This window comes from Anguilla anguilla, chromosome 7 (assembly GCF_013347855.1).
Source record: "Anguilla anguilla isolate fAngAng1 chromosome 7, fAngAng1.pri, whole genome shotgun sequence".
Classification (NCBI taxonomy): domain Eukaryota; kingdom Metazoa; phylum Chordata; class Actinopteri; order Anguilliformes; family Anguillidae; genus Anguilla; species Anguilla anguilla.
The window spans coordinates 25,773,304-25,799,277 of record NC_049207.1 but is presented as its reverse complement, the minus strand read 5'-3'; the positions used below and the strand labels follow the sequence as shown (position 1 = coordinate 25,799,277).

The 25,974-nt window shown below is 44.0% G+C and overlaps 1 protein-coding gene across 1 annotated transcript; it reads right to left on the bottom strand.

The window, feature by feature from the left end:
* Positions 1–12,605: 12,605 nt before the first annotated feature.
* On the bottom strand, positions 12,606–16,027 carry LOC118231043 (DNA damage-inducible transcript 4-like protein). Its single transcript, XM_035424471.1, has 3 exons — positions 15,865–16,027; positions 15,396–15,517; positions 12,606–14,586 (listed from the first exon to the last, which is right to left on the bottom strand). The coding sequence occupies exons 2-3, from the start codon at positions 15,484–15,486 to the stop codon at positions 14,093–14,095; spliced, it is 585 nt and encodes a 194-aa protein (XP_035280362.1). The 5' UTR covers positions 15,487–15,517; positions 15,865–16,027; the 3' UTR covers positions 12,606–14,092.
* Between the last annotated feature and the right edge of the window lie 9,947 nt (positions 16,028–25,974).

Here is a 25,974-nt window from a genome sequence, read left to right as displayed (position 1 = left end):
GTCACACACCTCCAGTTTTATAGGCCGTGAAGTACAGGGCTCGGAAGGGGCAGTGGTCACATGGTCCCGGAGGAGGAGGCGGGGCCTCAGGCCCTGTGCCAGTCCAGTCCCGCCCCCCAGGACATTTGATTCATTATCTCCCTCTACGTCTCTGGATCAAGATGTTCCGTAACGAGCCAGGGACAGGACACATGCTGCAAGGCACGCACTGATACCACAGCTGGGGGCGGGGAGGATGGGGCCCGTTTAATATTCAGTGTGAGCAGATTTAGATCCAGTTTTTATTTATATTCTCTATGGGATATTGAGTATTTAATTATTCAGTTATCTGAGCATTGTTACTCTTATTCTTATTTTCATTCTTATGCTTCTTCTTCTTTTTCTTTTTATTATTATTATTATTATTATTATTATTTTCAGGGATAATGTTTTCAAGACATTTCTTTTTTTTTCTTTTTTCTCCCATTTCTCCCCAATTTTTGTCATCATACCAATTCCCTGTGTGGACCAGCCACAGTCCTGGTCGATGCGCTATCCTCTGTTGATCTTGGGAGGGTGTAGACTGCCACATGCCTCCTCCGATACATGTGAAGTCGTCAGCCACTTCTTTTCACCTGACAGCGAGGAGTTTCACTGGGAGAGCGTAACGCGCGTGGTGGTTCACGCTATCTCTCTGGATCCCCTCCCCGCTGGACAGGCGCCCCGACCAACCAGTAGGAGTCGCTAATGCAGCGATCAGGACTTATACCCTCACTGGCTTCCCACCCGCGAACACTGCCAATTGCGTTTGTAGGAACGTCTGACCATGCCGGAAGTACCGCTGAATTGAACCCGGGTCTCTGCGGTGGTAGGCGAGTGCTTATACCTCTATATTGTCCCTACTGTGCTGGGGACCCTAGGCAAAAAATAATCAGGGAGCCTCTCCAAACTACTGATTCTTCTGACTGGACACCAATGTCAAAGGAAGGCAAGATGTTGAGGCCCTGGGGGAGACGGCAGGGCCCTGGCCGAGAAGGTGAGGCCCTGGGCGACAGGGTGGGGCCCTGGACGAGAGGGTGGGGCCCTGGGTGAGAGGGTGGGGCCCTAGGCGCAGTGCCCGATCTGCCTAGCGGGAGGAATAGCTATTGCAGGGACTGGGGTGCGGGGGTAGATTGTGAGAGCAGACCAGGACACTAGTGGTTTTGGCCTCTGACATTATACGCCTATAACGTTTGCTTGGCTTAACCAAATGAGCCATCCAGCTGCCCCTCAGATTACAGAAAATGAAACCATTAGTTGGTCTGAAAAAAGTTACAAGGTGTGAATTTTGGACATTATTCTACATGGCGTTCACAGTGATTTCAGACATATTGTATCTTTAATGGTTTTAAACAGACTTTACATGTAAAACATATCTCCTTTTAAAAGTCAAAAAGGAAAGAAAGCACATTTAAACATAGACATTCACAATGATCACAAAATAAGAACTACCCAAAAAGGAAAAACCCAGTGTACAAAATTTTAAAAATAAGGAAAACATTCTACAAAGAAAGAAAAACCCGATCTACAAATCAAAACACAAATATCCATAACAACAATCACAAAGACAAAAATTATTTTAAGAAAATTTTACATTAAATCATTTAAAAGTAAACAAAAATACGTGCACTTGGGAATGGGGTGAAGAGTGGGTGCCCCTCCTAGGGGGGTGGACTACATGATCAGTTCTTTCCAGTGGTCCACCCCACATTTCTCTCTCGCTAGGTCATTGTTTTTAGGAAAGTCCACCAGAATGCCGCCCTGGAGGAGGTTTTGAATCCTCCTCCGGAGAGTGACCAGGTCCACTGATGTTTTTTGGTACACCCTGATGTTCCTCGTCTCCCACAGGACCTGCTTGATGGTGTTGATGATCCCCCACTGACGCTGGAGCTCCTTGGTCTTAAGTCCCTCTCGGGGACCGTAGAGGACTCTCTCAGATGTCAGGGAGAACATTGGCAGAAATCTGTTTAGGGAGACAGTAGAAACAACAAGGCCCCAGACCCGCCTAGCCACGGTGCACTCCCAGAACAGATGGTGAATGTGTTCTGAGTCAGTGAAACTGTGGGGGCAGCGTTCAGTTAGAGCTAAGTGCCTGCGATACATGAATGTTCTTGTGGGGAGACACCTATGAGCTGTCATCCAGGCAATGTCTTTTTGTTTATTTGTAAGACACTTGTGTGTCACGTTAGCCCAGATGACTTGCGGGTCCCGGGCCGGCTCTGACCTCGGGAGCGTGGCTGTTTTGTTAGATCTTAAATAAGCCATAATGATTTTGTAGCTCCACGAGGTCAAGCCAGCCCTGGGTAATCCTGCCCTGACAGAAAAGTCCTTCAGGGCCTGATAGACATAGGGGGGTCCCAGCTGTACGGTACAGTGAGGTCCAGCACACCCAGGCCCATTGCCCTTGGAAGAGGGTGGCGTAGTACCTAGCAAAGGCAGCAGAGGCCTTTCCCTCCTTCCCAGCGTTCTGGAACCGGGTGGCCAGACCCTGCACCATTATGATTTTGACTATGTCTGGGACCCCCCGCCCCCTATTCCTCTCCTCCTTGAGGAGGGTGACTCTACTTAACTTATCCACGTTGCTCCCCCAGACAATGCGAAAGGCCAACCTAGCAATTTGCTTACTGGTGGCCTTGTCTGGGGGAAACACCCTCCCCACATAAAGAAGAATGGGCAGGACTATTGCCTTCAGGACAAGGATCTTACCCACCATGGTCAGGGGCCATGCACTCCAGCTCTGGGTTTTGTTTCGGATGTGGCGTAGGGCTCCCTCCCAGCTCGTTCGCCCTCCTCCATCAGCCTGGAAGGTCACCCCCAAGAGCTTGATGTTATCTCTGCGCACAGGGAAGGAAACGGTTAGCGGCTCACTATAATAGGAAGACAGAAACAGTTCACTCTTGTCCCTGTTGACCAGGGCGCCAGTGGCTGCACAGAAGTCGTCCAACACCTTAGTGGCACAAGCGATGGAATGACTATGGTAATGTCATCCATGTACGCCATCACCTTTAGCCACTCTCCCCTAGCCCCCAGCAGTGGGTAGCCCGCCATGCCTGGGCTGGCCCTGATGGCCTGGAGAAACAGTTCAAGGTAGATGAAGTACAGGAGAGATGTTAGAGGGCACCCCTGCCTGACGCCAGACCTGATGGTAAACGGGTCAGAGGGCTGCCGGTTGACAACCACTCTGCCCATTATGTCAGTCAGGCAGATCTTCGTCCAGCGCAGGAGGGGGCCAGGAATGTTAATTTTCTCTAGCACTCTCTCCAAGCACACGTGACTCACCCGGTCAAATGCCTTCTCTTGATCGAGGCTTGATCTTGACCGCCGCTCCCCGGAGTGGATGATTAAGTCCCTCACGAGGAGCAGGTTGTCATTAATGGACCTCCCCTGCACGCCGCAGGTCTGGTCCGGTCCGATCACTGATGTTATCAGGCCTTGGAACCTCCTCATCAGCGCCTTCGCCATGATCTTATAGTTGACTGAGAGGAGGTTGATCGGCCGCCAGTTACGGAGGTCCTTCAGGTCCCCCTTCTTTGGGACAAGAGCTACTGAGCTCTGTCTCAGTGAGGCCCCCAACCGCCCCTCCCTGTACGCCGCTCTAAAGACTTCAGCCACGTCCTCCTTCAGGAGATCCCAGTAAGTTTGGTAGAACTCGGCTGGGATTCCGTCAGGACCCGGAGCTTTGTGCTGGTTGAGGGAGAGCACGGCCAGGGTGAGCTCCTCGGTGCTCAACTCTGCCTCCGTCCGCTCATCGCCCAGATGTCTGACAAGGCGGCCCAGGAAGGTGTCCACTATAAAGGCCCTCGTAGAACTCCCTGGCCACCTCCCGGACCCCCGCCTCTTCAGACACCACCACACCTCTGTTGTTATAGAGAGACAAGATGTTATTAGTCTTAGACCGCGCCCTGCGGAAGAAAAACCGCGTTTCAGACATAATGTAACATAACAAAGTAAATCCTTCAACAGACGTTGAAAGTGTCCAGAGCTGAAAGTGTCTAAATCAAGAGCTCATTACAAGTCAAGAGCTGCAGTTGTGGTTGGAGAAACAAAAACCCAGAATGCACAGGGGTTTCCCAAGGTCAAGTGTGGGAGCCCATGCCCTAGAGGGGTTTTCGAACCCATGAGAGGTGTTTAGCCAGCTGTTTGACAGACCCCAGATTCCCCTGTGGAGGGTAAATGGTAAATAGACTGCATTTATATAGCGCTTTTATCCAAAGCGCTTTACAATTGATGCTTCTCATTCATCCATCCACACATACACTCACACACCAACGATGAAAGGCTGCCATGCAAGGTACCAATCAGCTCGTTGGGAGCAATTAGGCGTGAGGTGTCTTGCTCAGGGACACTTCGACACGTCCAGGTTGGGGGATCGAACCGGCAACCCTCCGACTGCCAGACAACCGCTCTTACCTCCTGAGCTATGCCGCCCCAGGGCAAAGGATTCTGGTATTGGTTACACTGGGGTGAAAGGATGACCTCTACATTCACCACTGATCCATGACCAGAGAAAGCCGAGTCATGCCTCCTTATTAGGAAAGGGTGTGTGACAGCAGGCCTGGGTCAAGCAATTATTTAAAATACTTTAACCCATTAGACACCAGTAACAAGTATGCAGATTACAGATCATTTTAAAATATAGGTATCTTTTTATACCAATTTTTAGTACAAAATTAATCTTTCTTTTTCTGATTGTGTGTTTTGGTCAATAACATGTTTTGATTGAGGTTGTTAGGGGTCTGAAAGGACTGTTAATTAATGTTACTGGAATCTAACGGGTTAAAGAATTTCAAATATGTATTTGACCCAGTTATGGTTTAACAGCATGTGAGCACTCTGCAACTGGAGAGGGAACAAAAACAGGGGCACATTCAGAGAGTACCAAGGTACTCCACAGAGAGGATTGCCTGACCTCCCATCTATACTTGGGGGTGGGGGGGGGGGGGGGGGGGGGGGGGGGGGGGCAGTATGATTATGCCTGTATGTAATGAATAACATGGTTTCCTTAAATAAAAAATATATAATTGATTATAAATGTATAAAATATAATGGATTTCTACACCAAATGGGCGTAACATTAGTTGTATGCTATTCATAAGTCATTAATATAATATAATCTAAATTTAATTATTTTCCATCAAATAACCTCCAGTGACTTGGCCCATGTGTATTTTAAGATTGCATTATTCTATGAAACAGTGCCATCATACACTCTTCCAACAGACCTGTTATATAGCTAGTGACTGTTTATGATGGGAAAGAAAATATAGTTATGTTTAAATGCATGTCAAAATGTTCCTTTCTGTCTGTGGTTTATTTTATATTTGTTAAACAGGCAAGGAAGGTTTTTTAAAAAAGAATTTGCACAGTACCTAAAATACACCAAATATAAGACTGGTCATGAGTTGCTTAAATTCTAAAAGCATCTGTCCTGTAGTTCTTTGCTGGAACCCCCAAAGATTTATAAGAATGTTTACAGCGTTGAAGATTTCAGTGAAATGTGATTCTGGATCCTGGAAGGGGGATGTAATAAGAATGAATTACAGTTTCTTATGATTCCAGTAGTCAAGATAGGTGAGTGTCTGTGCCCAGATGGTACAAAAAAAACCTGTTTTTATTTTCTCTCAGACAAAGGCTATAATTTAAGGATCATTTTGGTCATAAATGGAGATAGTGGGGGGTTGGGGGGGAGTTAAAGAACAAAAAGAGTAGGTCTGTAAATCCCCCCCTATTTTTCAGCCAGGGTTTTTCAGAAGAGACACTGTGGTGTAGGCAGGGCCTGTTTTTCTGTGGGCAGAGAGAGAGAGAGAGAGAGTCTGATTCTGGCACAGGCTGAGCTGAGTCTGCAGCTTGTGTTCACCCTGGGGTCAAACAGCTGTGGGGAGCTCTTAAAGGGCCAGCGTCCTCACGTGTGGCCTTCTGCCACGGCCACTCTCTGTCTCCCAATTGACTCCCTGTGCGCGCGCATGTGTGTGTGTGCATGTGTTTTTGTCAATTTTCAATTTTATTTGTATTGCACTTTTTACAGAGGACTGTCAGAAAGATGCTTTACAGAGTAGTAATGCAAGAGACAGAGCAAAAAGAGCAAACAGAGCAAACACCAGACCTGAACCCCCAAATAGCAAGCACATGAGGTAGGCTAAAAGAAACTCCTAGTGGGGAGAAAACCCTCAAACGGTGGCTTTTCTGTGTGTGTGTGTATGTGTGTGAGAGAGAGAGAGAGAGAGAGAGAGTGACAGAGAGAGATTGAGTGTATGTGTTCATGCATGTAGGCATCTGAGTGAGTGTGTATGTATGTAGGAATCTGTGCATGTGTGTTTGGCACATATCTGTGTGTGTGTGTGTTTGAAATACACACAGGAATTTAATTCTCATTCATAATGTGAACAGATTTCCAAATTAACATGAATTTAGCAGCAAATGCTCATCTTAGAATGGACTGAGGCAGAAGTATGAATTTTGAACAGGATTCATATGCTTATTGGTCTGCACAAACTGTATGTTGCTTTGGATAAAAGCACCTGCCAAATAAAATGTAATGTAATGATTGTGTCAAGTGAAGAACGCAATCAGAAGCCCAACCCCCCTCCCCCAACGGTAGATTTTGTGTTTTAAATGATTGGTGTCTGTTAATAACATCAAAAGTAATCAAGCATCTCTTTTTTTGGATTGCATTCAATGGAAAACCAGCCAAGGAACAGACTGGTGCAGTCTAATTCAAAAGAAGCAGGCATGGGATCATTGTGCACAGCATTTGGATGGACACACAGTCGAAAATCTGGAACATTCCACCTGGTGGGACGGAGATTGGGCCTTTCGCCGCAGGACGACGGAGGGGGGGTGGGTGGGGCTCGGTTGGGGGCGTGAGAGGGGCACATTCGGACAGGTCAGCCTCGGGGTGAGTTGACCGGGAAGGATGTGGGTGCAGAGGGAAGTGTCTGTGTGTGAAAGGATGGGAAGGGCTAACGGATCAGTTCCTCAGGGGGACGCTGGGAAGAAAATGGAGTGAGAGGGTAATGGTGTAATGATGATGTCACTCTGGCTGGTATAGCCTCCATGGCTGCCTGAAAAAATAACCTGTGGTGACCCCCAAGTTCAGCTCCGCTCCGCTGATGAATTGCCGGCTTATTCTGCATGGCTGGGGGCGGGAAAATGAACCATATAGGAAATAGGTCATGCAGGAATCAAATGATGGTCTTGTTAATCGTGTATCCAAGAGAGGTGTAAAATAGCCTTCACTGATTTCCCAAGACTCTGGGTTTTTCAGAAACAGTTGGAACTTGTGTTGTGCGACAGTTGTTTGCAAACTTAAAACTACTTTTCCTCAGAAAGAACCCAGATTTCTTTCTGTATGAAATCAAATAGAAACATCTAAAATCTATCATCATTACATTGTCAGTCCTCATAATTAAAGAAAAATACCACTGCTGAAAGGCAGTCTGTCTGAAACCTGGATTCATCACATTTTAACTGAAAAACTGGTTTTCAACTCAAACATACCCAATTTAGCCATTTATTGGTGTATTACACTGTCCGTAGTAACATTTGAATTTGATTTGCCAACAACAAGCACACTTCTCAACAATAGAGAACAAATAATACTACATTTTTTCCCAAGATGGTGACAATGCCACTTACAGTGCACTGATTTCTAATTGAGGAGCTGGTAGGTGAACATAGGTAAAGCTGTATTTTTTGTGAACATTCTCAACAGTTACTCATGTAATATTAAAATAACAATATAGGCCTAATGTTTTTGATGGTTCTCTTGCTGTAATCTTATATTTTAATTGTTCCTGGTCTGTTCCTTATCTTAGACTAGGTTCAGAAAATTTGTTTTATAGGAAAGGTCTATCACTGCCTAAGATCACCCCAGGCAGTGATAGACTTTTTTTCAGACCGTTGTGTAACAGTGATGAACAAACTCATAGATATGCTGAGTAAGCCATAAACTCCAGCTCATCTCTAGCTGATCTCTACCTGATCTCCAGCTCATCTCTAGATAATCTCCAGCTCATCTTTAGCTAATCTTTCGCTGATCTCTAGCTCATCTCAAGCTCATCTCAAGCTGATTCTGCACACAAAAGAGGCTGGTAAAAGAGAATCAGTTCTTTGCAGCGGGATTATAGACATAGTGAACGTGGCACAGATGGATTTTGCAGTGGCCAAGGTCTCGTGCTGTTTCTCCTTTTCACTGCTGATAGGTTGCAGTGACCTTCACTGTAGACTCAGAGCCTGATAGCAGCTAATGGGGTTTGATAAATGGGGAGAAATATGGAGAATGGGATGGTGGGGAAGACAAAAAAATAGTTTGTTCAAAGAGGACCGTTATTGGGAATACAGCCTTATGGAACACCTACACAGGCTAATGCATCTTTTAAAAACACACTCCAGTTGCCGTAGCTGTAAACAGAATTATTTATCTTTCTCGTGATTTATTAATGTATTTATTTGTTTGTTTGTTTATTCATTTATTGTAGCATGGAGAAAGTCTTGCTACGCCAAATTAATTTTCCAGGTTCCAGGAATGGAACTTGATTTGTAGGTCAGGGGGTAACATGGTATCACGGTTGGCAGTGATAGGTCCATATGCTCATCTCTTCCCCCGATCTTCCTCAGGCTCAGTCATATGACCTGTACCAGCACTGCTGACGCGCATGAAACATGCACAGGATGGTCACGTCGACCCGGTCTCAGTTTCCCCGCTGCTGGTGACGCGCGGAGCCCAGCTGCGAAGAACGTCAGCCATGCCGCGTTTAAAGTTTGGGGTGGCGGTTCTCTACTGCACGTGTGTAGCTCGCCATCCTGCAGCATGCTTCTTCTGTACGCCAAGTGAAAAAATAAAGGCACACGCGACAGATTCGCCAACATTTTCACTCTGGACGTTACATCGGTTTGTCCCGTTGCTGGTACAACAGAGGGAAGCTTGTTTTGTTTTCCCAAAAAAGTATTAAAACAAAACCACGGAAAAGGACTTCCAGGCAATATTGTAAGTGTGTAGCCTGGTTTACAACCAACTAAAGGAAGCAGTGGTTGTAAGGAGGACTTTTGGCCTTTCCACCTATTCATACAAAATTGAATTCAGCAAGTGAAGATAATTTTACTTTGGCAAATATGTTTATTTAAAAAGTCTGATACAATCTATTATGCACTTTCTTGCAGGAAATGTTAATTCGTTTAAAACCTATACATGCTAAATGTAAAACTGACGGTTGTTCAGTGATTGCAGGAGCTGCAGCTGGCCTTAATTTCTCTCACATTGAGTCATTTAGCCGGAGCCATAACATCATTTGTGGGGAAAACTGTTGCCATTCTAGAAGCTTCTGGGAACGATTATATTTGTGATGGTTAGACTTATTTCTGTTTGTTTGCAGATGCAGTTGCATCATGACTGTGCAGCTGCGACAACATTCGCCAAGAGAACCACTACTGATCCCTCGCCCCTCAATTTACTTATTTATTAATCAATATCTTGGAGTTTTAATAGACCGAACAACAAACACAACCTCCAGAAAAGGTTCTGGCAGTGGTTATTGCTGGCGTTCCATCATCTGAGTAATGCAGTTTACCCTGTTGAGATTTTCTCATGATCGGTGTGAATAAAAGTCAAACGTACAGCCTATTACCTAGTGCACACCATGTAGTCAGAAACACATTTCAAAAATAAACAACATGTAACAAAACGAAGCTACAAATTTGCTGCATTTTGGCATCCATAATTAAGTTCCAACTGAACTCAGGGCCTCCTCAGCCAACTGGAACCATGTTAGGTTAAAGCAACTTTTCGGCTATAAATTTTGTGGTAATGTAATATAATACAACATATTTTGTATCTTGCTCAGGTCTTGCAGCCTGGGAATATCTTCACAAGGTTTGGCATGACTGAAGTCAGACGTCTGATGAAAACCTTCTTGTTTCAACAGTTTTCCTTGCAAAATATCCAGCTGCCATGAACTTTGCAGATTTAAAAAAATTGTAATCTCAGGGAGAATTTTGGTGTTTAGCAAGCAGTGAATTTATGGGGTGGCTTTCCCCCCATTATTTAGCTGAACCAACAACACAGATTTACTCTGTTACCCCACTGAAAACAGAAATTGTTAATGATTCGACTGAAGAAGGGCTTTATGAGGTATATGAATATAAAGCAAAGTCATCGTGCATTTTAGGTGAAATTCCAAGAACAATTTTTAGAAAGATCGATGTCACTGCTCAATACGTATGAGGGGCTGAATATGTATTCAGCGTCTGCATTAAAACCCACCATCCTGTCCCAGGGTCTGCATTAAAACCTGCTGTTTTTTCTCACCTGTGTAGTTCTGAAATGGTGTGAGAGGCGGGGCTATTTATTTATTGTCTTTCTCTTGTGCCCAGTTTCACACAGATTTGATTTGACTGTCAAACCACTTTAAAAAAATTTGTGTGAAGTAATTGTGCAACTGTTGCTTCTTTTTCCTCTTTCCTCAGTGTCGTGTTATGTCACTGTGGGAAATAAAAACCCGTGTGTACCCTGCTTCAGAAGGTAGCCGTTGAGAACCGCGTGCGCTTTTTAGCACGCCGTCGATAAACTGGCGTCGGCGTTTCTGCTGGATCCCACGGGCGTGCGGTCGCCGCGCGTGAGCGTCAGGCCGAACGCGAGAGCGCGCGTAGCGCTCAGTTAATCAACTCCTGGTCCTGGGTATGTGCAGAGGTCTAGTCAATTGCTTGCTTAAGTGATTAATTACAAATTGCCCCCCCCCCCCCCCCACACCCACCCCGTGCCCCCCACCTCCTCCCCCCGTGCCCCTTTATGGATTGAGAGCCAAAGAAGAGGTTTCAATTAGACCAATGTTTGGAGAGGCTTCACTGGCAGCTGAGAAACAAAGGCCCAGCAAATCTCTGCCTGCTGGAGTGTTTATTCTGCTCTAACCTTAAGGCCCCCAGGTCCCGGAGAGAGGCTAGAATGTTAATGAAAGGGGGGTGACTTGTTTCTCTCCCCCCCTGCGAGGCGGTTTTGCGACATTCTTTCACGCTAACACAAAGCCACCCGCCCCTTCTCTGTTACTAGTGAGATATTTATCTTTTTGTTCCTGGTTAAATCTCCCTTTTTTCACTTTTGAGATAAAGGAGCTGGTTGTTTTTTCCGTTATGCTCTTCACAGAAATGGGTCTTGAGATTAAAAAAAAAAAAAACTGCAACACCAATGTTTTTTCATTTCTCTGTTTCTCTTTCAGTGAGTTACACTTAATCTGATATTTAAAAAATGATGCTTCCAGGGCTTCGCAGTGGAATATGGATGATATATTACTTCCACGGACAGGGAATTGGCACAGGGAGACAAAATGAGTCAGTGTTTGTTGGCAGACTGGCCTGACATCAATAAAAACTGAAAAAGATGAAGGTTGAGCCCCACCAATTGCTTTTGTAAAAACGTTGTCAAAAAGATGAATTATAATACTTGAATTATAATACTTGTTCAGTTCAGCATGTCTGTATGGACATTGCATGATGTTTAATTGCATTATATAGACTATTTTCTCTTATGAATTCTTGATTTTAACAGCAACCACAAAGTTGTGTACAACACACATACCCAAGCGTAACGATTAAAAGATTTTTTTGGTTGTTTTTTAAAAACAGTTTATCACTAAACTAATCATCAGAAATCTCTCTACACACACAGAAATGAAAACACCAGTTTAAGCAGTGGATTTTAAGTCCTGATGAACCCCTCCTTGATGTCAAGCCTTGTGTATGTTTGTGTCATTCCCCACAAGGTTGTCAGTTTTCCCACACAGTGCATGATGGGATAGCAGAGGTACCTCGTGACTCCAGCTCTTGCGTCCACTCCCCGGTGTTTACCAGTGGAACAGAATGGCCCTTGTCGTCATGGTTTCTGCATTAATGGGGCACTTGTGTGGGGGGTGAAAGCTTGCATTGTCCCAGTGCAGTGCCGCCTGCTACAGCCTCCCAGCTTGGATGAACACCCCCAAGTCAATATAAGCATCTGCATCAGCCACAAGACCAGAACTCCTACGCACGCACACACATGCGTACATACACACACACACACACACGCATACACACACACATACACACACATATGCGCATACACACACACATGCACACACACACATACGCGCATACACACACACACACGCATGCATACACACAGGTGAATAGATTTTTCAGTACAGGTTTGCAGCTGTGTTGTGGGCATGGTTGTGCATATGCAAGCCTGGGAGAGGAGTTCTGCAGAGTTCTACTGGGGTTCAAATCAGCACCCCACATCAGTTGACCTACAGTGCAGACAACCCCATACACTAAAGAGTGTGTAAAACTTGTTCTGGTAGGCTATATCTTGTGGGGGTAAGAGATCCCAATCAGACAAGTACTAAGGATCCATTAGACTTCTTGCTAATCCAAGTAGGCTACATTTCCTTCAAGATAAAGAGAAATTCTGAAAAGGCTGTTAAAATTGTGAAACAATCTTTAGCTTTTACCAGCTTGAGTTAAACATTTTTTTTTTTTTTTTTTTTTACTTGCTCATGATAGTGAACATCTCTGAAAAAAATCAAAGCTATAAAATAAAAAATGCAACAATGACCACAAGAGATTGTTTAAAAAATATTTTATTGTCAAATAGACAAGGATTTCCACTTCCTATAACAGGAATTCTCATTAAAAAAAATAACCAACAGTTGCTGATGGACAGCACTGCCGCTTAAGAACATCCAAGAGAGGCATCGCAATGACCAAACATGGAGAAAGAAAATACAAAATGCTTTGATCTCTGCTTTAAGCATTTTAAACTGAACAGACAAACATACGCCAAAACTCCCGTAGTGCAATGATCTCCAACAAAACGAAACAAACGTGCAAAGTGCAAACAGATTAAATAGGCAGATGGAATCCCATTCCTGTTCATATTACAGACTCCGATGTGTGTATACATAGCCAGAAAAGAGAATGGAACCAATCTTGCAAAATGGGCGGAGCTATCATCGCCATCTGTGACTCGCTGATCAGATCCAATTGTAGTTCTGCGGTGGAAGGACCATTTTTGATTGGTTGAAGAGAGTCAATGACTGCTAGCTTAACTATAGCTCCACTCATTATGGGGGTAAAAGGCACTCTTGAGGTGCTGGTTTGACGACCCTTCAAGAGACCCCTGTCCCTCTAATAAAAAGCAGCAGATTTGCTCAGACAGATGTTTCATGGCTAGTTACCAAAAAAATATACACACACACAAGCATTCTTTTGACAGTTCTACTCATCTAAAAATATGGCCCCAAACACCTTCAAATTTGATCCCTCCCCCCAAAAACTGAAAGTGTTAAATAGTTCACAGAACATCAGTGGACAAAAGTGGAACATAACATCCCAAATGTCACAATACAAAACAAAAAAAAAAAAAGCTGGCAATCACATGCCATGGTGTACCTGGTAAATAAGTGTGTAAACTGCAAAATATGATAATTTGCTCATTTTGACTGGAATAAAAGGGAGAAAAATACAACATATGTGCAAGAACACCATCTTTAACTAAAGCAAACACTGGGCCTCAAAATAGATAGGGCTGATTTAAGAGAAACCAAGTATCTGTTGACAGGAATTGTGGGTTTACCAAAATTATCTGAGGGGCTTAAAAAAAATAAAAAAAATAAAAATGGGGACAATATGAACTAGAATGCAAAACTAACATTCAGACATAACACCTGCATCTCTGCCACCAATCCTGAACCTACTGCCCTTTCATCCACTTTCAATAATACCAAATACACAAATCACCTAAACACCTGACCTGCTCTCTACTTTTCCAATAAAAAACAAGCGGACATTCAGTTGGAGTGTTTACATTCAGGTACTGTACAGGTGTAGGAGTGAAGTGCGGCTTGCGCTGAACACCTCACCCAAACCACCCCAGCCCCCCCTTACCCCCCACCCAATGCTCCAATCTCTACTCCTCCACTACATTTACCCAACCCAACCCACCCCTCCCCACCAGTCTCACCTCCTCAGCCACATTCACCCAAACCCCTCCACAACTCTCCAGTCTCCCCTCCTCCGCCACATTCCCCCTCTTCCTCAGTACTCTTCCTCAGTACTCTTCCACGACGGTCCCGGCCGAGGACGAGTACAGCTTCCTCTTGATAAGGCGGAAGCCCGGGCTGAGCTTGAGGGCGTGGCGGAAGCCGGGCGCGAAGCAGGTGCCGATGAGGAAGAAGTCCCGCAGGCTGGGCCAGGCGCTGCCGTCCTGCTTGAAGACCAGCGTCAGCTCGAAGGTGGGCACCACGCTGGGGTCGTAGGCCACGCGCTCCAGCCGCTTGCAGCCGCCCTCGGCCTCCAGGAGCACGTGCAGGACGCAGCCCCGCAGGCCGCAGGGCTCGCCCGCCGACAGCCGCACCACGTCGCGCGCTATCCTTCGCGTCAGCTTCTCCGGGACCAGCACCTCCGAGCAGTTCAGCGTGGTCTTCTTGGCCCGCGACAGGCAGCTCTCCAGCATCTTGACCAGCTGCTGGCACGTCCGGTCCTCGAACACCGCCTCCGTGTTCAACGCCGGCTCGGCCAGGCTGTGGTCCCAGTAGTCCAACTCTGCAACAGGGAAAGAAAGAGAAAGACGCTTGAAACCACGCAGTGTTTTTTCACCGCACGGACACTCAATCACGTCACCGTTAAGGGAAACATCCACATGCGTGGGTTTCATTTCATCTTTGGTGGAGATGCACAGACGGACCGCCTAGTCTCAAATAGTCAAAAGTCATACTAGCCAATTATCTATTCACTAGCTAGTTAATTCATATGAAAATATTTGGGGCGACATGTCTCCCTGACGCCCCCAAACCTACGCCTATGCAACCATCCCAGCATAGCAAGACATTCATGAGCTGACAATTGACATCTCGTCGCTGTAATGCAACATTTTCACATCGGACATCCTCCAATATCCATTTTATAGATCTTCGATGACCCTTTACGACCGAATAACCCGACGTTTGACCCGTGTTTTCCATCGTCACTTCGAGAGAAAAAATTGTTTACGCTCAAATTTCTAATCCAATCACAACAGAATGACTCGCCAAAAGACACAACACGACAACCCGTGTACAAAGACCACGTCTTTATATTCTGGAAAACCGAGCTGGAAGAGAACAAAGACTGAAATTGTAGGATTGCCTACACAAGCCAGCATGCAGCATCTACAGAAGTTAGCTAAGAGATGACTTCATCGCTGTGTTGCTTTCTCCCCCCTCCCACCCCCACATCTATCTGCGCAAGGGCTCTGCACCAAGACTAGCAAATATGCGCTCTTGCACAAAGCCGACGTAGAGACCTCAAGGACAATAACAATATTTTTGTACCACAACAAAATATTTAATATTTAAGTAGGGGAAAACACTTACCATCTTCGATGCAAGCCTGATCATGTCTACGGTCTATCAGTTCCGAGAAACATTCCGTGTTTTTGTTTTTCAGTGTGCTTGTTGCAACCATTGTGCAAATTTCAGTATGATCGTTGTCCTTACTGCAAATATAGAGAGAAACCATTCAAGAACTTTATAAATCAGCTTGTTTGTTTTCGACGTCTATTGCCAGTTAACAATGGTTGTAACAGCTACCGTTAGTAAAATTTGATGCAAGACACCGCTTGTAAAGCTCAGATAAAATAAAAAAAGAAATCCACAAAATATTAGTTAGCCAGCGAACAGGCTGCTTTATACAATTACTCTGAGCCAGTTTAACGTGAACAAATCCTACTTTAAGACAATTTAGATTTTATGGTTGGGTGGCTAGTTCGACAACGTTACTTCAAACCTGCGGTAACTAACATGTAGCTACGTTAAGATGACATTAAAATCATAGGCAGCTTACCTTAAAAAACTGCGTGTGGCCTAAAATAAATAAAGTTTGATGAACGTTTAGTTCAACTTAAACACACACACACACATTCAGAGTTGACCCTTCCACCCTCTTGCATTCGCCCACATTCACACAAAGTGAGGCGACGTCGGCTGCAGCTGTGAAAGTTTATAGTCTCCTCATTCGCAGCTGACTGAGGGAGCTCGACCAATGGCAGCAGGTGTAACATTCTGGAAATTGCTCGAAATTCACCGAGCAACTTGCACAGAACACAACGACTGTTGGATTCAAGACATATGATTGGCTGCTACAGAAAGATTGGTAGCCAATTACTGAAGGGCATTATTTTTGTTGCTATCTAGCCCGATCCCCGAATCTTCTTATTAGAGCTGGATCTCTCTTTGTTATGTTCCAAGAAAATATACACCCAGGTGGCCCGATAATTTATACGTAACCTCCGTTTGTTCGCTTGTGGATGTTTTTTTGTGACAATATAGTATTTCAACCTGTCTGTCTGTTTCACCGGAAAAAGAAAACGAAATGTGGCTGCAATCAGCCACTGGTTGACTGCATAAAATCACCTCACAGATAGAAAACACTTGCATGGATGTGTGAAAATATTTTATTCATCAAATGCCCTCTTTTGTTTTACTAAAAAAATAACTAAACACTGTCGCTCGAACATGGAGGTGGTATCATGGAAAGACAGGACTGCTAATTATTACAAAAACAATGCACATTTTAACTACTGCGTGGATTCCCATCAATAAAAACTAAACATAAATGTCTGGAATGGGCAGTTATGCTTTCCGAATTTAATACAGTACAGGCATAAAACGAGCGTTTTGCACGGTTGTTGTTTTAGACCGAAATGCTTCGGGAATAACTGCGATGGTTCAAAGCCGTATCGAGGCTATTGTCATTTTTAAAGCATCCTTTACATTTTGCTCCTCACATGAACGGATGCAAATGTTCCATGAAAACCACGACAGTAATTTAAAAAAAAGTAATTTAGTTCCTGAAGTTCAGCTGTAGCCTATATCAGAAATTGTCTTTAAAAGGTGAAGGAGAAAAACGTGACTTACATGATATATGCTTTTTGAGTGACAGATAATTGATCCCTAGATAACATGAATCATGTAGCCTGTATCTTAAATATAATACTAAAAATTCAGTGTATATATCATTATCATTTTTGATATGTCTTGAGAAACAGTTAATACCAAAAGTCATGTCACATGCAGAGATTTTATGGCCTTTAGACTGGCTCTGGAAACACAATCTGGACATGTGCCAGTGCCCCCCCCCCCCCCCCCCCCCCCCCCATTTCAGGGAATCACAATGTTTGGGACAGATGTCACATGTTTCTGATTTGTGATGTATTCAGTTGCTTTCTTAGTGCTTGTAAAAGACAATGTTCAGTATCTAGTTTTGATTCTGGCCTTCAGATTTCCTTTGGAGTCTGTTATTGGCATTTGTCAACATGAGAACCAGAGTGGTGCCAATAAAAGTCAAAGAAGCCGTTATGAGGTGGTGAAATAAAAAAATATCATTAAGATGAAAGAGAGCACTGGTGAGCTCAGAATTCATAAAGAGCCTGGTAAGCCAAGGAAGAAAACCTCCTGTTCAACAGATCAGAAACACTCTTCAGGAGGTTGTGTGTTGATGTGTCAGTGAGTACAATCCACAGAAGAGTTCACAAACAGAAATGCAGAGGCTACACTGCAAGGTGCAAACTAGCACTAGTTTGCTGCAAAGACAGGATGGCCAGGTTGCAGTTTGCTTAGAAGCACCTAAAGGAGCCTGCAGAGTTCTGGAAATAGGTCTTGTGGACAAATCAGACCAAGATACACGTGTATCAGAGTGATGGCAAGAGCAAAGTATGGAGGCCAAAACAAACTACCCAAGAATAGATTGGGTTGGGGTGTGGGATATAAAATGCTGCAAAAATAATTACATAATCATTAGATGATGATTCTGCCAGATCATCATTTGTCAAGCATTATAAATATTTTTATTACAGTGACTATGCTGGATACAGTTGTATTCAGTAATATAATTACAAGACAACCAAGATAATTACACCCAGCTCTTATTGGGCTGGTTGATCTCTAATCAAAATTTCTGAGGATCTCTCGATGGCTGGGGTTGCACGAGACACACAGTCACGTGCATTCGCCTGTTTTTGTATGTCTGGGTGCCTGAGTCATGGGGCACAGCTGACATTAAAACCTCCTACAGGAATGAGGCTCACAAGAGCTAGGGTTTCAGCAACACTATAACTAACATACAGGAGAGACACCAACCCATACATGTGCTTCCAAAGTGAACTTTCTCATGATAACTTAACAAGAAAAGTATTTAATGCCCTTAAGCATGTAGCCAATTCAGCCCATTATTAGCCAGATAAAAAGGACCACACGCAGTTCTTTCATGATTTGCTCTCTTTGATTCACATAAGCTGATCTACACAACGTTGTAAGCATTTGTTCGTAAAATGTTTCCCAACCTCTGCTGCAGAAATAAATTCTACAAAAAAGCAATTACATGTGTATGTGTAACATTCGCACAACAGTCTTGAAACTATAATCTGCAATAAAATGAAATAAATATGATAAAACCGATTGTGTGTACTTGCATAGTGCACCTAAGAAATCACCCCAAGTGACACTGGTTCACCCTCATTATAATGGTATAGATCTTGTTTCTTTTCATCTAGTTTAGTTTTTTGTTTCACAGTCTTGGCTGGGAAACAGCATTCTGATGAGCGAACGGGGGTTGGAGTAAAATGGAATTGAGCAGTCTTTGAGATCTGTGGGTGCACTTCTTGACAGATGCCAGCACGTGCATTTGGAAGATGAAGCCAAGTTATTTATAGGAACCAGGGCAATTTTTTCTCAGGTCAGTCAGCTAATTCATCGATGTGAATGAACTACAAAGTAATACCAATCCATACCATGCCAGAGGTAATGCAATAGGAATGCTTATGCTGGTCTGGCTTTGTGTTTCATTGCTGTGGATGTTGTTTGTACTTTTGTAACCCTCAGGGGATAATTGCATTATAAAGCATTTGGATACTCAAATAATTAAACTTTGTGCTGTACAAGTATTTAATGGGAACATTAAATACTTGTACTGGTTGTAAATTTTGATGACCGTGGATGCTATGTGTAACTGTGAAGCTAATAGATGATACTTGTAAAGCATTTTGAACTGTTAAAAATGCAGTAATTGCATATCCTGTACAGTGGGAGTAATCAGAATTTTAATGTTTAAGTCTGTTCACCCCCGGGGAACTGTTCATAATTTTTGTAATTCACTTGTTAACCTTTTCGTGACAGAAACATAAAACAACTCATTAGAATTTCGTAGAGTACCTCTCTCTCCCAATGGAGTTTGCTCCGAGTTCTGTTGGAAGGACTTATGATCATATAAAATATGAGGTGATACACAATCTGTCTGTTATCACCTGGCAACAGCTACTTAAAAACATGAACAAAACCATCCGACTAGAGCAGCACAACTTGTTGGCCCTCCTCTACTCTGCCAACCAATCAGCAGCTGCCCCATGCATATGTGCATGAAGGTGCATAGAACAGCAGGATGACAAAAGAAATTTGAGCTTTGAGCCTCCACAGTTCATTTGACGACAAGAGATGATAGGCTAAGAGTTTACAGCACGGTGGTTGTCACCAAGGAAACTGTGTGGGGCACTGTATGCACGAAGTCACATTCTTAACATTCATTGGTCCGTACTGAGAGAGTAACCCTGTGACACATGGTCCTGCTGCCCAGAGGAAGGTGGAGGTGGCTAGTTCTGTCAGCACAGCATTAGGAAGTTATGCTAGGTTAAAGGGGAATACGGAGGGCCGACAGTGTCAGCGATTTTGCAGTGTGTTTCAGCACTTAAATGTTCAATTTATGATGATGATGATGATGATGATGATTATTATTATTATTATTATTATTATTAATAATAATAATAATAATAATAATAATAATAATAATAATAATAATAATGAGTTATTCAAGCCATTGATTGTCCAGAGATTCCTCAGACCTTCTTTCCAGTGTGTAGTTTGACTGCTGCTTTATAGGAAACCACAAAAACCTTCAGACATCACAACACTACTGGACTCCAAGCACTTCAGACTTCAGCTGTGTCACAAGACCCTCAACTGACCTCAGCTGATGATAACTGCTATGTTCAAAACAAACTGTTCAACCAGTATTTCTGAATCCTGCAGCATTTCCACCATGGGGTACAGATTGGTTTACATTTCCCAGGTTAAATTATTAAACAATTTCCCCCACTTTTTTGTACCCCAGTTTAGGAAACCACTGTTGTGGCTCTTGGGTTTCTTGCTGCTACTGAAGCTCTAACACCCCAGTGACTGGGGCATACCGTGGTGCTTCACATGGTCCTTTCCAGAGAACATTTTACTTGAAGATTCTACCTTATATCAGATAAGTATTATAGAAGTAAACAAGACAGTGAACAATAAAAACCCTGTCTCAGAGATATGAATGCATGGACAAAGGCAGTGTAATATCTTTGTTAAGTCATGTGATGAGTTTGGTTTGGTTATGTGGTAGCTTGGCTTGGTTATGTGATAAGTTTGGTTTGGTTATGGGGAAGCTTGGCTTGGTTATGTGATAAGTTTGGTTTGGTTATGTGGAAGCTTGGCTTGGTTATGTGATAAGTTTGGTTTGGTTCTGTGGTAAGCTTGGTTTGGTTACCTGGATAGTTTGGTTTGGCTATATGGTTAGTTTAGTTTGGTTATGTGGTAAGGTTTGGTTTGGTTATGGATTGGTTTGGTTATGTGGTAATCCACATCCTGGGAACATCTTTTTCTCTGATATGCGGTTCTGGTGGCTTATTGCCAAGAGATTATCATTGTGCATAACACACCAAAGTAACAAGTAACAAGAAAAGAATATCATCCTTTGTCCCCTCCCGGCGAGGTCATTTCACTGTAACTTGGGCCTTCATAAGACTTATGCGCAACGTCCTTGTTTGAGAGGCTGAATCAGAGCAGGTTGTTTTCCTGTAATGGAGGTGTTGTGTCTGCCGCTCCTTTATGGCTTTCTGTTTAATGTCCCAGTGACCCCGGCAGCCCCCTCGCCCCTTCTCTTCTGCACCTTCTCTTTATCTCTGCCTTGGGTTTTCGCCCGGTGTCCCAGGACAGCCCCGTGGGCGATTAGCCCGCGCAAGTTGCCTAGGTAACGCCTCCTACACAGAGAGCTTCAATCCGGCGAGCGATTTCTCCTGTCCACCATTAGGGCCTCTTGGGCCTCCTGCTTTGAATATGCATCCGCGCTCCTTTAACTCCTTTAACCCCTCCTGTATGGGCAGAATGCTAATTTCGCCAGCGCGCGAACGCCCCCCCTTTTCCCAGGTTCGACTGTCGAACAGCTCGAGCAGCGATACGTCAGGCAGGAGGGGGTGGCATAATCCATCTGCTTTTATCTCATCCCCCTCCTCTCTTTCTTAAGTCCTGTTTTTTCCCCCGGTGATGATGGAACTGTATGTTTTGTACTGTGGTTGTTTTCTGAGTCATTGTCGTCATTACCAGAGCACAGGAGATTGGCAGAAGATTGCCAGCCCCGAAGCCCTGACACACTTTCGTATGTGGAGACTGGGAAGAGTATCTGAAAGTGCCCTCCTTATGTAGTTTTCACTTTACTCAGACAGGAGAAAAGCAAAAGGATGGGGCGACAGAAAAGAAATTGCATGGTGGGGAATCAAACCCCCGGCTGCACGGATGAATGGGCTGATATATGAATTTAGAGTTGCCCCCCCCCCCCACGGACTGTGCCATAATCTCTCGTAACCCCTTTGAAGGTTTTCATACTAGGAGACCAAAGAAAAAAAAACAGTAGTTTAATAGTTTAATAGTCAGATGAAATGTGTGTTTGCTGGTGCGTTCTCCAGCAGGGTGGCGGTGTATAGACACTTAATCTGAACTACTTCTGTAAAGTATCCAGCTGTCTAAATGGATTGTATGTAAAAAGACTGCAATGAGTGCATGCTGCTCTGAAAAAGAGAATCTGAAGAGTAGGTTTTTTGAAATGTTTTGTTCAAAATTCTAAGTCAGTGTTCTACAACTCCTTGAATTCTATAGAATTGCTTTCAATTACCAGCAGTGATTGTTACATCAGCATTAGAACGTCCAGTTAAGAACATTCTAATCAAATAATTGTGATTTTACGCCTTAAAGGGTGAAATGCTGGAAAAAACATTTGTAAAATGGCTGCCAGCTGAGTGTAGGCCAGGTGCGAGCACGGAGGGCAGTATCTGTTTCTGACCTTAGGTGAGAGCACCCTCGTTCTCTTACATTGTGATTACCCCCCTGCACGTTTGTACATTCCCCACTTGGGTGGCGGTGTGATAAGGAAGGAGACAGGAGTGAACAAGGTTCTCTTCTTTGTTTGCTATTTGAAGTGCATTGTCCTGTAGCCCTGAGGCGGTGAGGGTTTGCAGTCCCACACCAGTGAGCACAGACAAGGAATGCATTTGTAGGTGTGTGCTGACCACACAGAGGGAGTGGAACTAGAGCGCAGGGTTTGGGGGAACGAAACCAGTATCTGAATAATCATACATATCGTTTCCTTTTTTATTCTCCTCCCCCAATTTTGAATGACCAATCATGTTCACGCTGCAGCACTCCGCAAAGCACCATCTATAGAACTGTGAGAGCCAGGAAGAGCACGCTCTTTTCTCCGAAGCACGACATGTCAGCCGCCGCTTCGCAACACGCCGCAGTTCACAAGTTCACGGCCTCGCATGTGCAGGAGTCGGAGGAAGCCGTTACGCTCAGCAGGCAATGCGTCCCATTGACCAGAGGGGGGCGCTGGTGAATGATGGGATGGTGCAATCCCAGCCGAGTGAAACCCTCCCATCCCTGGCCGACACTGGAGCCAGCTGTGCATCACACTGTTGGGCTGCCGGGCACAGTCGTCACGGTTACAGTCCAGAACCCGTAACACACATGTGGGGCCCGTGCATGCACGAGGGCAGTGCCTTAACAGGATGAGCCATCCTGCTGTCCCTGGTAGAGGACATGGAGGAGAGCCAGACAGCCTCTGAGAGACTTTAATTCTGAAATTACATAAATATTTGGTTGCACCTTGTGGAATCTGTGGGTTCCACTTCTTACAATTGCTCATTTGAGTACATCTATGTGGAGCTGCAATATGGCGTGTAGGTGTGTATCTCTGGAGAGCTTAATTATTCTCATAAATACCTAATATAATTACATAATTATGTATATCAAATGCTTTGGAACAAAGTTTATGCAATACGCATTAAATCGGTTACTTCAGAATGTCAGGTTTTCACCCCACTAATTTTGATTTACATACTCACATATAAACTAAATCATTATTACTTTCCATGCTGAAAGTTGCATGTGCATGTAGGCCAACTCAGCCTGCACACACCTTCTAGTACACACACACACACACACACACATACATTAAATCACTACAATATATAATATCTGATACCTCAAATTCAACAGGACGGAATTTGGAAAAACGAATACATGAATAAATATTGGAGGAAAAATGTAAACTCTTCTCCTCTGTTTATTTGAAAATCAGGTCACTAGGCTAGTGGACATATGGTGGCTGCTCACTCCTCTGCCAGGCGCGCTTGGTGCATAAATCATGACAGCAACACAGTGCCCCCCCCCCCCCCCCCTACCCCATGGACAGAGCTGTCTCAGAGCGCAGATCTGGTGATTTGCTTGGCCCCCGCCCCGCCTCCCCCTAAATCCCAATCCCAGAGTGGCCCCCCACCAACCAGCCAAATTGAAATGTGACACAGAGTGGAAGGCTGCCAACTTCTCCCAGTTAAAAGTTTTCCATCAGCCACTTTTTTTTGCTGGGGGGGGGGGGGTCTTCTTGTTGTTAAATACAAGGACAGTGGTGGTGGTGGTGTGGGGGGGGGGGGGGGGGGGGGGGGGTTGAGGAGTAGGCCGTCTCCTACTCATCCATCCCGGCTGCCCCCCTTCCCTTGTTAAATGGCAAACACATCCACCCTCTTCCATTTCAATGTAAGAAACTATTGGACCACGGCCAGAGGCACAAAAGGTGGGAGAGGCTCATGGCCCTCTCCTCAAGACCAAGGTTGTGATGTACTGTTCTTGGTGTACTGTTCCTGACATCACATGTTCTGACATGAGAGGCAGGTGTTCTGGCACTTCCTGTTTATTTGGCTCAGCACACTATGAGGAGGTACTTTATTTTATTTTACTTATTTGAATTTTTCTGCAAGGATGTTTGTACTTCTAAGTGTTATTGTATGAGTGATAGCTCAGGGGTTAATTTCCATAATATAGATCGTATAGAATCATCAAAATACATAAATAATAGGCTATAAATGCATACACTGTATACAGTGCCCTGAAATACAGTGGCTATATATAAATAGTGCTGTAATTTCTACATGGTGAAACCAAAATTAATAAACATACCCATTAATAAAATCTGAGAATCTGCACTTTAACCACACGTGAATTGTTTTATTACAAATCTAAAATTGTGGAGTACAGACAAAAAAAAGTCCTTGTCCCAAACGTTATGGAGCTCTCTGTATGTGCATGTAATATATAAATGTACAACAACTATTAAGAGACGAGACATAATCACCATTTGCAATGTTGATAAATAAAGGGCGATATAGGAGCGCAGCTCATAGGGGGACCTCCAGTGAAACTGAATACGAAAGTAAAATGGAAGTGCTTTACCGCTGGCCCCGAGCCCACTGGCTTTTTCTGTCAACGCGATTAAAACGCACCCAAATGCATAAACCATCGCCACATCTCATATTTCGAAGGAGACTGAGAAGGCCCTAGGAACTGTGGAATTGAAGAGCACATGACCCAGGGATCGTAGTGAGTCAGATCCTCTCTCTCGCTACGAGGGGTAAACGCAGACCTGTTTTTATCGGTCTGTACTGGATTACTAATTTGCCTTTTAACACTGCGTGCGCTCGAATACATTAAGAAAAATAGTCATTCACCCCTAAACTGCAGCAAGATTCTAAAGAGGCTTCTTGTTAAATACCGCCGTGGGCTAATCGCTTTTTTGCCGCCCTGTTGCCGAGGCTTTTTGGGCATTATATTTATTGAATGGCGACGGCCGCTCAGTCATTTTGTATGGGTGGAAGTAAAGAAAATTACTAAATAAATGCTGAATCAATTAAACTGCAATCAAATATTGAATCAAGTAAGATGCAATGAAATGAAACGGTGCATTAAATAAAATGCAATACAACTGTTAACGCTATTTAATTAAAAATAGTCTACCTCTATGATTAAATGAAATTATTTAAAAAGTAGCCTGCTTTGTTGTTATATCTGATCGCCTTGACATTTATTTATTAACTAGCAGATTAATACATTCGATTCACTGGCATTCCAATCTCCACCACTTTTATATCAATTCACTGCCGCTTCGCTTATCAATTCAAGTGCAGTTTCAATATAAGTCAATCAAATTATCCCACCCACCGACGTAGCCTACATCTATGCACTTGGCACTTGCACCGTTTGGACTATGGACTGCAGCAGAGCTGCCAAATCCGTTCAAAATACGCAAGTTTGGGACTGTTATTTGAAAACATCCGATGTAGCGGGCTGCGGTTTTTTGGGCTTAAAAAAACTGGGTGCTTGTTTGGAAATGTAACGTTTTTTTTCTCATTTAGGGTTAGGCTGCTACTTTTCAGGGGCACTAGCTATCTTATTAATTTAACTATTTCACCTTCCCAGTACACAATCGCAAAACCCAACAACACTGGAAGAAACACGGGTTTTCTATGAGAAATTACACGTTGGAGTGGGTTGTCAACCCTCCATGTGGGATTGCAGTGACTGTGTGTGGACTCGTCCACTGAAATGAAGCAGCGGTCTGAGGAGGTCACGGCAAACACGTGAGAAAGATGAGACCGCATCTGTTATCGGTGTTGCGCTCGCATTGACTCCAGACAAATTACCAAAATTCAAATATGGTTTTCTTTCAGAATTCAGATATGAAAAAAAGAACCGCTTTGCAGCTAGAGCAGCAGCACATGCGTCCGAATATCCGCTTCCCATAAGTGTGGGTGTGTGCGCCACC